Genomic DNA, 11937 nt, shown 5'->3' on the forward strand with positions numbered 1-11937 from the left:
CAGTTAGGAGTCAGTCACAAGATTCAGGGGATATCTGAGCTCCTACTTGCTTTGATGGAAAAAAATTGCTCTGGATAATTAATCTTGCTTTCCTAGGATAAATTTACTGGAATACTTTACAGCTTGTACAAGTGGATGTGTGCGTCAAATTATTATTACCAATCATGGAACAAATTTCTCTGAGCAGGCTCCACTTGAATAGGCTGAAATTCAGTCATTTTGCAGTGACATCAGATGTGTGACCTTTGACCATTTTTTTATCCCCAAAACACCAGGTTAGTGGAAAATTAGGGGAAAAATCTCAGATTGATGTCAGAATACTGAAACGCCTTCAGAAAAGGGATATGTCATCAGATGCTACTTTTACTTAATGCACTACAATTGTAGGTCAACACTGAGAGAGCAGTTAGTACCTGCAAACATTGGCAAATCGAGAATGTGAATGTTTATTTGTACAGTTGGAGGTGGTGCCAGATGAGGTGGCAAGAGGGGAAAAATGAACCAAAAAATCAATGAGATCTGGTGTTCTGGGAGCTGCTGCCACTGCAGGAATGACATAGAGGGCTGTGAGTTTTGGGTTCACAGTTATGGAGCCAAGAAGATGGATTCACAGCTATGAAACAGAGTGAAACATGCTGCCAAGTTTTTGGGCTGCAAGGTGAAATGTTGATAGCAAAGAGGCAGAGTAATAGGCAGTACCTGAGAATGCTAAAATTGTTTTAAGCTCTAGCAGCTTTGTGTGTCAGCTAACATTTAGTGAGTGAGAGTGTCACAGAGGTGCAAAGAAAACAGGATTTGAAACTAGGACTAGCTTTTTGTATAAACGTGCACAGGAGATGCTGTCAAAGTCGTTACAACTACCTTCTGCAAGTAAGTAACTTGGCTGGAAGTGAGAAGGTGATTGGTAGCATCTCTGAATCACATCACAGCAGCTCTAACTAGAAAAATAGATGACTTGACAGATTTTTATGGCAGCCCCCTGAGGAGGAGAGCTGAGAAAGTGAGGTCTGGCATGAGTACACAGGCTCCCTCAGAAGGGCAAAACACAGGGTCAGAGGGGAAAGGTTCATCTTGTCTTCACTGCTTTCTAACATGTAGCCACTTCCTGTTTCTTCTGAGAATGGTGAATAAGAAATGAAATTGAATTTGGGCAAAGCTTCAAGGTTTTTATTGAATGGTACATAACTAATAAACAAGATTATACACTGTTGGTATTTTCATGGAAAATAGACTCAGTTAAACACAGCAACATACTTCTGCCTTTTGGATAGATGCTAATTTAGCATTTGTAAAACACAAGGCCCCAGCAGAGCTTGAACATCCTCTCAACAGCAGCCTAAGAGGGCTTCTGCTGGCAGCCTTTATCTCCAACTGAGCTGTCAGCACTGGCTCAGATATCATTAATGTCAACTCCAGTACGGCACCGCTGGGACACGATGCCAGGGAAAGGAGCTGAGATCAGGCTTTTAGAGCAGCAGTGTCATCAGTGCCAGCCTACGGTGATGCCTCTGTGGAAGTGCAGAGCACTAATGTCAGAAATGGAACCAATAAATAGCAATGCAGGGAAACAAGTCGACATTCCTTTGTACATTAGTGTGCTCTCCCGCCTCTGCCCCTCAGACCTATAGGATTAGCTTTGCAATGACACACAAACCTCTGTCGTAATAGTGTTTGCATTTCAGTTAATCAGTGGACATGGTGAAATTTGACAGTAAGATGCTCAGCTGCAACAGCAATAGCTCTTAATGCTATACATATATAGAGAGAGACTATATATTGGTACAATACAACTCAAAGAATCAATGGCCTAATGTAGCCATTTTTATGTGACAGGGCTAACCTTGGAATATTAATGCATAAACTATTTATTCTCCTCCAAACCATAGAAGTTACAAAGAATGTTGTCTCTCCTTCCCGTACACCTTTGTAATAAGACAATTAATTTTATTTCTTTAGCTTAAGTGAATTAGAAGACTCTCCATCCCAGCCAGGAAATGGTTTCTCTCTTTCCTTGTTTCAGTTAACAGTGATGTGGAATGGAATCACTTTTTTCTCTAGTTTTTCAGAAGGCATTTTCACATAGACCCCAGTAGTAAGACATCGTCTTCTCTTTATCTATAAGATATGGCAAGACAGTAAAATAAACAAATTATCACAGCATAATCATTGACCAGCACATTTTAGAGAAAACCAATGCTTTAGTGAGTAGAAGGTATTCTAGACACCTTTCCCTGTCACCCCTCTTCATAGAAGACCCACTGAGACATTTGAGGGAGAATCGGGACTTACAGGGGCAATTTAGCAAAAAACCAAGCTTCTGCCATTAATTTAGCCCTTTGAAGATGCTCCTGCTGCAGAGTTCATTGTTGGTTCAAAACGAGGAGTGTTCACACTGGACAGTTAAATTTAGCTCCTAGGGACAAGGGCTGATTGAAAAATATTGGACAGGGATACGGTTTGGTTTTAAGCTTTGGCATCTGCGGACCCCCATGGAAGGAGGCAGCGCAGGCTTACATTTCTCATGCCTTTGTCTTTGTGCCGACATTTCTAGCTATGAACTTAAAAATGCTGTAAGTTACAATTCCCTCCCATCACAAGGGGAAAACTCTTTAAATTTGCTTTGTGCAGACGTGAATGGTGAGAAAAGCAAAAACCAGATCCTGGGGATTTGTATGAATCAGTTGTGAAATCAGAGTACATGTGGAGACTGTTGCCTTTGATCCCAGAAGCATCCAGGACTCCAACCTGTTCTAAGCACACAAACCTAAGCCAAGGGTCAGTCCAGCTGGTGGAAGCTGACTGCTTTCTGGTACTCTGGCAACACAAATGAGCCACAAACAAATCTAAATAGCAGCTCCAGCAAGTTCTCTTGTTTTGCATTACTGTAACCAGATTTTTGCAGTAGTAAAAAGAAGCATCCCAGTGTGCCTGTTCCCAGTGTTCTTCCCTGTTCTCATTTCTCTCTCCTTGCCCTCATCACACAAAGGAGTGTTATTAGCAGCATGGGGCTGAGTTAATGGGACTTACCACTTTGGCCATGAGAATGGCTGAGATGACAATACTGTAAAGGAAAAATCCTGAGGCAGTAGCTCCTAATACCCAGAGATATATGGCAGTGTCTGGACAAGGTTCTGGATCTAAAACATATGATATCACACAAGTCATATTACACATAACCCTCATGAGAAAGCCCCTAGAGTCAATAAGTCAGCCTCCGCCCTGCTTTTCTGCAGCATATGCTACCCCAGGATACCACCAGGACTGAGCTCTGAGTCTCTGCCCACCACTCAACTTCCAATGACAACAGGCTTATCTGCAGAAGAACATACACCTTACTCTCCACTGTTTCTGCACTTAGATACCTAACTGCCTAGACATACATGCACACTGTATGGTATTGCTTATGCTGTCAAGTGTCCATATATTGCTAAATACATTGCATGGGTACGACTATGTCTGCTCTAGGTGTGTGCAGGGAGACCTGAAAGGAATAAGAGCTAATCATGTTTCTCGGAGCCTGAATCAGTGTTCAGCCTCACTTCTTACAAATAGAACTTTGAAGACCCCTGAGACATAATAGCAACTCCCTTAACATGGGACTATCACAGTAATGTAAAGCTGCTTGGCTTACCAATGACATAGAGATGTGTCCCATTTCCCTTGTTCATAAAATAGGGTGGAGGGTACATCCGTTCCATCTTGCAGATGTAAAGACCAGTATCATTAGCTTGCAGGCCAGTGAGGGTGAGGGTCACATTGTTTCGACTAGGGCTAACGTGGCACTGAATGACCTCTTCCACACTGAACATTTTAAACTCCGTTGTGTAGGTTGAAGCACAAATTTCAGTGAGCTGGTCACCTGTCTGTTTAAGCAGCGTCACTCGAATTTCCTTTGCATTCCCAATGTGCTTGTATTTACACACCAAGGTGGCGACTCCTTGCCTGTTGGCCAGCACCATTGCTGGCTGAGTCACTTCCATTACTGTAAGTAAAGAGCATGACGGTAAGTGAACTGTCAAGAAATGATCTGCAGTCATTTACTTGAAACCTGCACAACAGGGAGTCCTACCACCTCCTATTATCTATGAGTAATTCCTAGAAATGCTGCTAAATCCTTCCAAAAAAAGGACTCCAAGACCACAATTCACGTAGGTATTACATTAAGATACTTAAAGCTCAAGAAGTGCTTTCATTACTATAAATAATACCATAAATCTCAGCAATTACTTGTTGTTTAAATAGTAGGTAATTTGGCCCACTTACTAAAGCAGTGACCTGCATGCTTCAGTTTTCCTCAACACAAACTTTTTAATACATATAAGAAAGTAAAAAAATAGACTTCAGGTGGTAAAGCTGAAATTTGAAATTTGAAATTAGGATTTAAACAACAAGTTCTACCTGGTAGAAGTAAGCATGTTTAGAAACAAACAGGTTGACATCCTATATGGAACATGGAACAGAACCATTAGTGTAACAGTAAAACTGAATGGAAAACCTGTTTGCATATTTCTGTTTCTGATCTTTTTGCTCCACAATTTTAACGAGCTATCCCCAAGTCACAGTATGGCAACACTGATAAAGCAAAGCCTGATAAATGTGCTGAAAAAAAATTCTTACAAATCTTAAAGGAAAACTAGTGTAACCATGTACATCCCTGCTGACTGCTTTTTACAACTTGTATACTCTATCTTGCTGCACAATGGGAAGGCACTGACTTTTGCTTTAATAAGATGTGAAGACTCAGTATTATTTGTTCAATTTCATTTTATATCAGTCCATTTTGGGGCACGGCTTATCTTCTTCAGTTCTGCAGTGTGAGAAATTGGGATGAAGAGGAGCAGAATTTCTCCATCCATTCAAACCTCTACACCCATGTTACCAGCTGCCAACAACTTCACTCCCAGGGCCTGGTTTATCAAAATCTTTCTTCCTCCCTGAGCTACTGTGAATCCCGCCCAGCTTCTCTACAGGTGCTACTGCTCTAAAGTCTGTGTCTGGTTTTCCAGATACCTTGTAGTGCCCCAAGACCTTGTTCCCAGACTATGCTATGGAGGGGTCCAATGTCATCTCCCTCTCCCTGTTGTACCCAGTCCACATCCTGCAAAGATGTGAAACTGAGAAAATTTAGACACCCCCAGCTACCTTGCCTCCTTCATCTACCCACCTTCGGCAATGGCAGTAGCTGTGCAGAGAAAGCCCACGGTGACCAATATTGAGAGCATTCCTGTGCTGGAACAGATGCTGAAGGGGCTGAAGGTGGCTGGTGCCTTCAGACTTTAAGACAAACTGGAACTCTCAGGATTGGAAAAGAGGCGACACCTTTCAGGATACTGAATCTTCGAAATGTTTGAACCCACACAGAGTCAGTGTGTATATATATAGCTTTGATCTCAGATGCTGTACCTGAAAGTAATATGAAGCTTTGTTTTGGTTTTACGAGAAAGGAAATAGTGGGTTTGATTAGTACGTGCACAGTTAACCTCAAACAGCATGAACAAAAACAACTCTTCAGCAGATGGAAAATACATATTCAATCTGAAACTGCCATCCATTCTGCTTTAAGAATTGGGGGAGGAAAGGTAATCATCCAATAGAGCAGTTCAGGCCCTTTGGTGCTGCCAGCTTGCACAATCATAGCATTTAATATTTTAGCAATCATCAGGTATTTCCTACTAGGACAACACACACAGAACTATTGCCTAATGTGGCACAGTGAATCAGTGTGAGCTAGCTTTTTTATGGAGGACTTTCCTCCACCCCCAATTGCTTTGCTTGCTTTAATGTTAGTGCTTTTGATGTTTAGAAATTGCTGCCCCCTTCAAAATACTGATTACATTTGAAATTACTTCATCTTTTCATATCAGAAATGTGACTTGAATCATAACCCAGCTTCTTCAGGCATTCCTGTTTCCAAGAAAAAATTATCTAGGTCTATAGCTAATGACTTCCACATCTGTACTACGGATTTTACTGTCTAAGTACCTTGACATCATCAGATGACAAACTCTGCAGGAGCTTTGATTATTGCTATCTCTGCTTAGAGCACCTGTGTCATCTTCAATCTCAGTGAAACAGTTTTCACCCATTGGCCTTTGAAAAATCATGTAAGGTCTGAAAATAATTTTGCTTTTTTATGTCATATATCTGTCATATCTATATGTGATATAGACTATCATATCCATGAATCATTGCCTAAAGAATTTCATAAAAATGAAGTTACACTTCAGTTACACGGAAGGTCATATTTTTTCCCCACACACTTTGAGAAGGTCTTTTAGAAGGTGCTTTTTCATTTTGATATGTAGATCTAGTAGATTGCAAAGACCTTCTTTCGGACTGTGACCTACAAAAACTAACAGCATTAGTTCTTGAACAGTAGCTTGCCCGATACAAAGATACAGGATAAATATTTGATCCTGAAATCATATCAGTACCTAGTGATATAAATATATTTACTGCTTCCACACTTAGGTGATGCAAAATTGTTTGCCATGGCAGATTTATAGTCAATTAGATTTTAACTAGCATTCAAAACAGAATTGATGATAAATAAAAATATAGCTACAGGAAAATTAAAAACTGCACCCTAATAATTGTATCAGGCCCATATTGTATTACTGGTTAGAAAAGCTTAAATAAATTTTAATATTAAATTTAATATTAAATAAATGCTATTGCAACATCATGTACCAGAATATCAGTGAGATTTATGGCATGAATTTACCAGGTTATGCCTGACATTTTCATATCCAGAGCACTAACCAAATTACCTACCTTATGTACCTTTTGGGCTTGGGTTTTGTATAAACAAATGATGCATTTGATCCTCATCAACCATAATGTCATCTCCTGATAATTGACTAAGACTGCAAATTGATGGTGCAATTAACCACTAAACATTTGCAAAGGATTGCCACGTAAAACTCTGTGCTCACTGCCCCACGTAGCCACAGTATCTTCTACAGCTACAGTGAGAGATAGCACTCTGGTGCTCCCCTCTGGCAAGTGAGACCACTCTAGCAAACTGTTTCCAGTGGTATTCATCTTGTTTCCTGAACTGTTTTGTTCTCAGGGTGGCTTTTCAGATCACCCACTTCTTACTTTTTACCCTTGATCCTCCTTAAAAGAATCATGCTATGACGATTAGCCTTCTAAGTAAGGCACAATACATCTCCCTGTGGAGTCTCTTTAAGTCATTTCTGTCTTCACAGCCAGGGCAGCCTGAGGTGAGCCCAGAGTGTTGCCCTCCCAATGGATAGACATCACCTTGCTATGGTGCCCTCTATCCTTGCTAATAAGACTTTGGATATTGAGTTAATATATGCATATAGCAAATGGATGATCCAGTAAAATGGAGATCTTGTCCCAAATAAGGTCTCTCCTTCACTGCTCCCATCCTTCCCAGCTCAGTTACGGCATTGGAGCAAGATATTGGTAACAAAATGAGTTCCTCCTAAAACAAGGTCCACAAGAATTGCTGTGGACACCTTTTCTGTCTGTTGTGCCCCTCTTCTAGCTAGTCCAGCTGATGAGGAATCTCTGGACTTCTGCCGAGTGTACCTTCCCTGTATATCACAGCCATGCTTTGTGGGCTACAGCCATAGTACCTATAGTTACTGCACCGTCTTGTCTGTGTAGTTTGGTATCTTCCTGCCTTGACTTCCTTATCTTGAGAACTTTTTTCTTCCACCCTTTCCCCATAATTGGAACCTGACACATAGTCTAAGGCCAGGGCAAGGGAAAGGGTGAAAGAAAGCCCCTCTCTTTGACTTTGAGATTCAGAAGGTCTTTCAGGAAGGATATTCCTCAGGCCATCTCCAACATACGTCCCAAAGCTCAGTATAAGATATATCTTCCCTTTAACACACATGTTTATATTATAGTACACTTTGTTCTTAGGGGTAATACTGATCCCCAGGTCACAGGAAACCTTTATACTCTGCATATGCTGCCATATCAAAGTGTGGGAGCAGGGGAGGGGACTGAGGGCCTTGCAGCTCTAAAGCCACAGAGCCTTCAACTGAGGAATCAGCTTAGGAGTGGTTCAGGTGTCACAGCCTTTTTGAACTTCACTCAGAGAGGGACGTGCGATTTACACTGAATGCTAGACTACTCTAGTGTGATTAGTCAGACTGCTTGTAAGTTAAATAACTAGGTTTCTCGTGTACGTTTCTTTCTCATTTTGGGTTAGTTGCTCACATTTTAGAGATTTGAATTCCTTTTCTTCATTGAATGCTTGTTAGGGCAAACCTTCCCACAGACACCCTGTCAGAATTCCCATTGCAAAATGTTATTATGCACAAAATTATTTTCACACTTTAAAGCCTGTCTCATGCTGCCCATGTTTTTTCTTCTGTGACAGGAACTTGCCTGGTGAATTACTTGAGATGTAATGGGGAGAAGAGAAGCTTATCATTTGCATAAGTATCTGGTTTCAGGATATTTTGTTAAACTCAGAATGTGAGATCATGTCTTATTATGTTAAACAGTTCACATTTTTACCATGTTAGTTTGCCACAAACCTATTGGGGTTTTGAAATACACTGTCATTTGAAAAAAAAATCCAGACCTCTAAGTGGCATGGTTGAAGAAAAAATCTTTTCTACAAAACAATAGGTAAAGAGAAAAGGAAATAACACACTGACTGGAAAAATATTGTTTCATTACCATTAAAGGACTAAAATTTGATTAGTGTAAGTAGATATGACCAAGTTTGGTGGATCAGTCTTGGTTCCTGAAGGAACCACAATTCACACCAGAAAACCACTGATAATTTTAAGTTACTCAGAAATGTGGCCTTTCTGTCAGGTTCTAACTTGGATCTGCAGATGCTGCTCTCTAGTTCTGAGCCTGGGTCCTCAGTCCAGCCTCAGCAGAGGTGAGGGCAGCACTTAGCTGAGGAATTGTCCTTCCTCAACTTCTCAGGGCACATGGGGTTGGTCTTCTTGTGCACTTCTGCTGACCAGCAGATTGCCCAGAAGGATCTGAGGTGTGGGTGGATGTGTAAGCATTTGTTTTCTTTGTGCTACAATTGTTGATATTTCTTTTTTTAGCATCTAAGCTTAGTTTCCCCTACTGTAAAGTTGATTATATCCAACAGGCTTTCCTGAAATTCAGGGCATCTATAGTTATCTAGCACAGAGGGAAAATTGCCTCCCAACTTTTCACACTAACAGTTTGCAGCCATGAAGGTCTGCGTTGTAGCCCTTACCTGGCTGGGTTTGCTCCATGTTTCTTGTAACACTCCATACATGCTCTAATCGCAACAAGGACCCCTGCCTGTGTGAACGTGTTGCCCCCTCCCTGTGCAGCCTGCAGTCAAAATGTAAGATCTGAGACTATATGGAATCAGACAGAAGTAAGAGGAAATAAAGAGACACAACTGAGAAGCAACACAGGCAAAAGGTCTTTATGCACCAGCTTCCTTACTCTTCTCCAGTTTCCTGTACGGGATTGTGGCAAGGGTGAGATTTTAGGAGGAATTTGAACACAGAAGTATCTTGGCAGTTGTTTAAGGACTTACATTTAAGGAAAGAGCTTTCCAAAGCAGAGCACCACAAACCTCCTGTTAATAGGCCAATCACTTGGGAGTGAACACAGAATAAAGCAGACATCTTCATCCTAGAGTGAGCATGGAGAGCTAGTCTTTTTTCAAGAATAAGCAAAAAAGAATGAAAGGAACACCTCAAGCCTAAAAATAAGCAGTTAAGTATACCCCATGAGGAGCTGCAGCTGTGGAGACATACTGAAGAAAGATTTTACTTCTGCTTCCCTTTGTTTCTTAAAGCATTGGGAAAAGGAGAAAGAGCAAAATGTAGCTGTATTTCTGATAGTCTCTGAGTCTGAGAGTAGAGAAGTTTGCATTTGATGTGGGACACAAGAATAAATCATTATAAAGCTTTGCTGAAGACATGTAAGGAGTGCTGTCTCCTCACAAATGAGATGCATAACAAATATTTTTAAAGGGTACAGATGAGGAACGTAATTCATGTGTGGTATATAGCTTAAGAGCCTACTTCCAGTATTCACAGGGCTAATTAAGTCCCTGAGTTTGTTTGTTTGTTTGTTTGTTTAATTTATAGCATTTCAAACTACAAGGTCAAAGCAGGACTCCTGGAAAACCTAGAATTAAACCTTTATATGTAACGTTTATAAAGCAAAGGACTCAAAGAAGTTTACATAAAGGAGATAGTGCTCCAGCTAAGTGGACATACAGAGAATCCAAATATTTGAAAGACAGGAGACCTGACAAGGAAAGGCATTTTCTTAAGTTGACGGTAGGAAGTTCATCCAAGGGATGGCATGGAGCACATTCTAAAGCACCTCTTTGAATTGATGACAAGTGGGTGATGAAGATCAGCTTTGTTTGCCAATCAAAGTGTGGAGGCCATTTCTGAAGAGTGAATGAGAGCTGATAGAATGGGATGGGTTGGAAAAGGAAATTAAATGAAATTAAATTAAATTAAATGAGGGAAGGAAACTTAGTAATATATCAGATGGGGGAAGCCAGCAGACAGGCACAAAGAGAATGACAAGGTGTTCAAATTGACAGATTCACAGTAACATTTTGAATACATAGCAGTGAGCCAAAAGTTGCCAATGCCAGCAAAGAGAATGTTTCAGCAGATGAGATGAATAGTGATCATGGGCTGAGGCTTCTCCGAAGGTGTTTTGTCACGTTCAACCACATCCACATTCGGTCTGATTTGCCTGTGCGGGAACCGGTCTCTGAACTACAGCACAAGTATGCATCTCTTCCCAGGGGCACACCAAGTTTGGGAACAGAAGCCACAAGCCTTGGTGGACATCTTAGGAAAACAACTTCAGTGTGGAAATCTCAGAGGGCTCATGATGAGATGGAGATAGAGAAATGAGAGGGGAAAGAATGTTTTGGGCAGAAATATGAGTGGCTGGGTGAGTGAAGGGTATATGTAGCTTTTCAGTGCTTTCAGATGTCACTGTTAGGCTGTGAATGAAGCATATTCCCAGACAAAACCAGCCCAGAAGCCACTTACAAATGAAAACACGTTTTAGTAAAGATCATAGTGCATCACCTGCATCCCTGTCAATAATGCTCTTTAAAATTTGTATGACAGAGCAGGGTGGTATGGAAACACAGCACTGAGGGATGGGGACCACTTCAGAATCCCTCCTTGCTATAACCTTGCCTTGCTTTTCTGCTTCCCACACCTTCTCCTTGCCCCTTCCCTTGCAGTTTTATCTACACAAATCATAGAATGAATAGTGGCTTTATCACAGATTGTGTATTCAGAGCTTGTCAGAGAGTCTGTTCCTGGGAATTATGTTTAAGCTCCATAGGGTTGATGCCCTGATGTATGGAAGTGATACACTCAATCTGTTTCTCTTTGGTCTGTAGCCACCATGTTACTGAAAGTTTAGGGATGAGTGCAAGGATTGTGTGTTTGCATCAGAATATGTGTTTAATCATAGGCTGCAGGTTCTGTAAAACAAAGATAAGGAATTCCTGGCAGAGGATTGTAGAATAAATCCCAGATTTTACAAGGATTTCCTTGCTTTTGAAGTGTAGTTGTCACAAAAATAACTGTCACCCCATAACCCAGACCTCTCTGCAAATGGGATGTTGTAGCCAAGTGCTGGGTTTGTGGCTGGCATCATATGAGTCAGCAGAATAAAGGCAGGTCCTGTACCTTCCAAAAATGTATCAGCTGCAGGATTTGTTGATCACCTACTCTTCACCACAGAATCTGATCTCATGTACAAAGCCTTATCATTGCATTAGTGATAACTCAAACTCCCTAGCCTTCCCAAAGTACTTGAAACCACATTTCTAGGACTTAGCAATTCCCCTTTCCTGAAGTCCCTACCAGAGCTAAGTATGAAAACAAAACCCTGAAATATCAGAGAGGCCAGATGTGAGGGGGTGTGTGTGTGTGTGTGTGTGTGTGTGTGTGGTGA

General features: G+C 41.1%; 1 protein-coding gene across 1 annotated transcript; it reads right to left on the minus strand.

Annotated features, from left to right (window-relative positions):
• Positions 1-1145: 1145 nt before the first annotated feature.
• Positions 1146-5451, minus strand: CTLA4 (cytotoxic T-lymphocyte associated protein 4). Its single transcript, XM_080400318.1, has 4 exons — positions 5165-5451; positions 3632-3982; positions 3028-3137; positions 1146-2115 (listed from the first exon to the last, which is right to left on the minus strand). The coding sequence occupies exons 1-4, from the start codon at positions 5220-5222 to the stop codon at positions 2017-2019; spliced, it is 618 nt and encodes a 205-aa protein (XP_080256444.1). The 5' UTR covers positions 5223-5451; the 3' UTR covers positions 1146-2016.
• Positions 5452-11937: the final 6486 nt, after the last annotated feature.

This window comes from Falco punctatus (genome assembly GCF_963210335.1).
Source record: "Falco punctatus genome assembly, chromosome: 8".
Classification (NCBI taxonomy): Eukaryota; Metazoa; Chordata; class Aves; order Falconiformes; family Falconidae; genus Falco; species Falco punctatus.

Coding starts and splice junctions, on each gene's coding strand:
- CTLA4 (XM_080400318.1), bottom strand. CDS start 5,222: ATGCTCTCAATATTGGTCACCGTGGGCTTTCTCTGCACAGCTACTGCC. Junction 3,983..5,164: donor AGCTACTGCCATTGCCGAAG/GTGGGTAGATGA, acceptor CTTTACTTACAG/TAATGGAAGTGACTCAGCCA. Junction 3,138..3,631: donor GACACATCTCTATGTCATTG/GTAAGCCAAGCA, acceptor CATATGTTTTAG/ATCCAGAACCTTGTCCAGAC.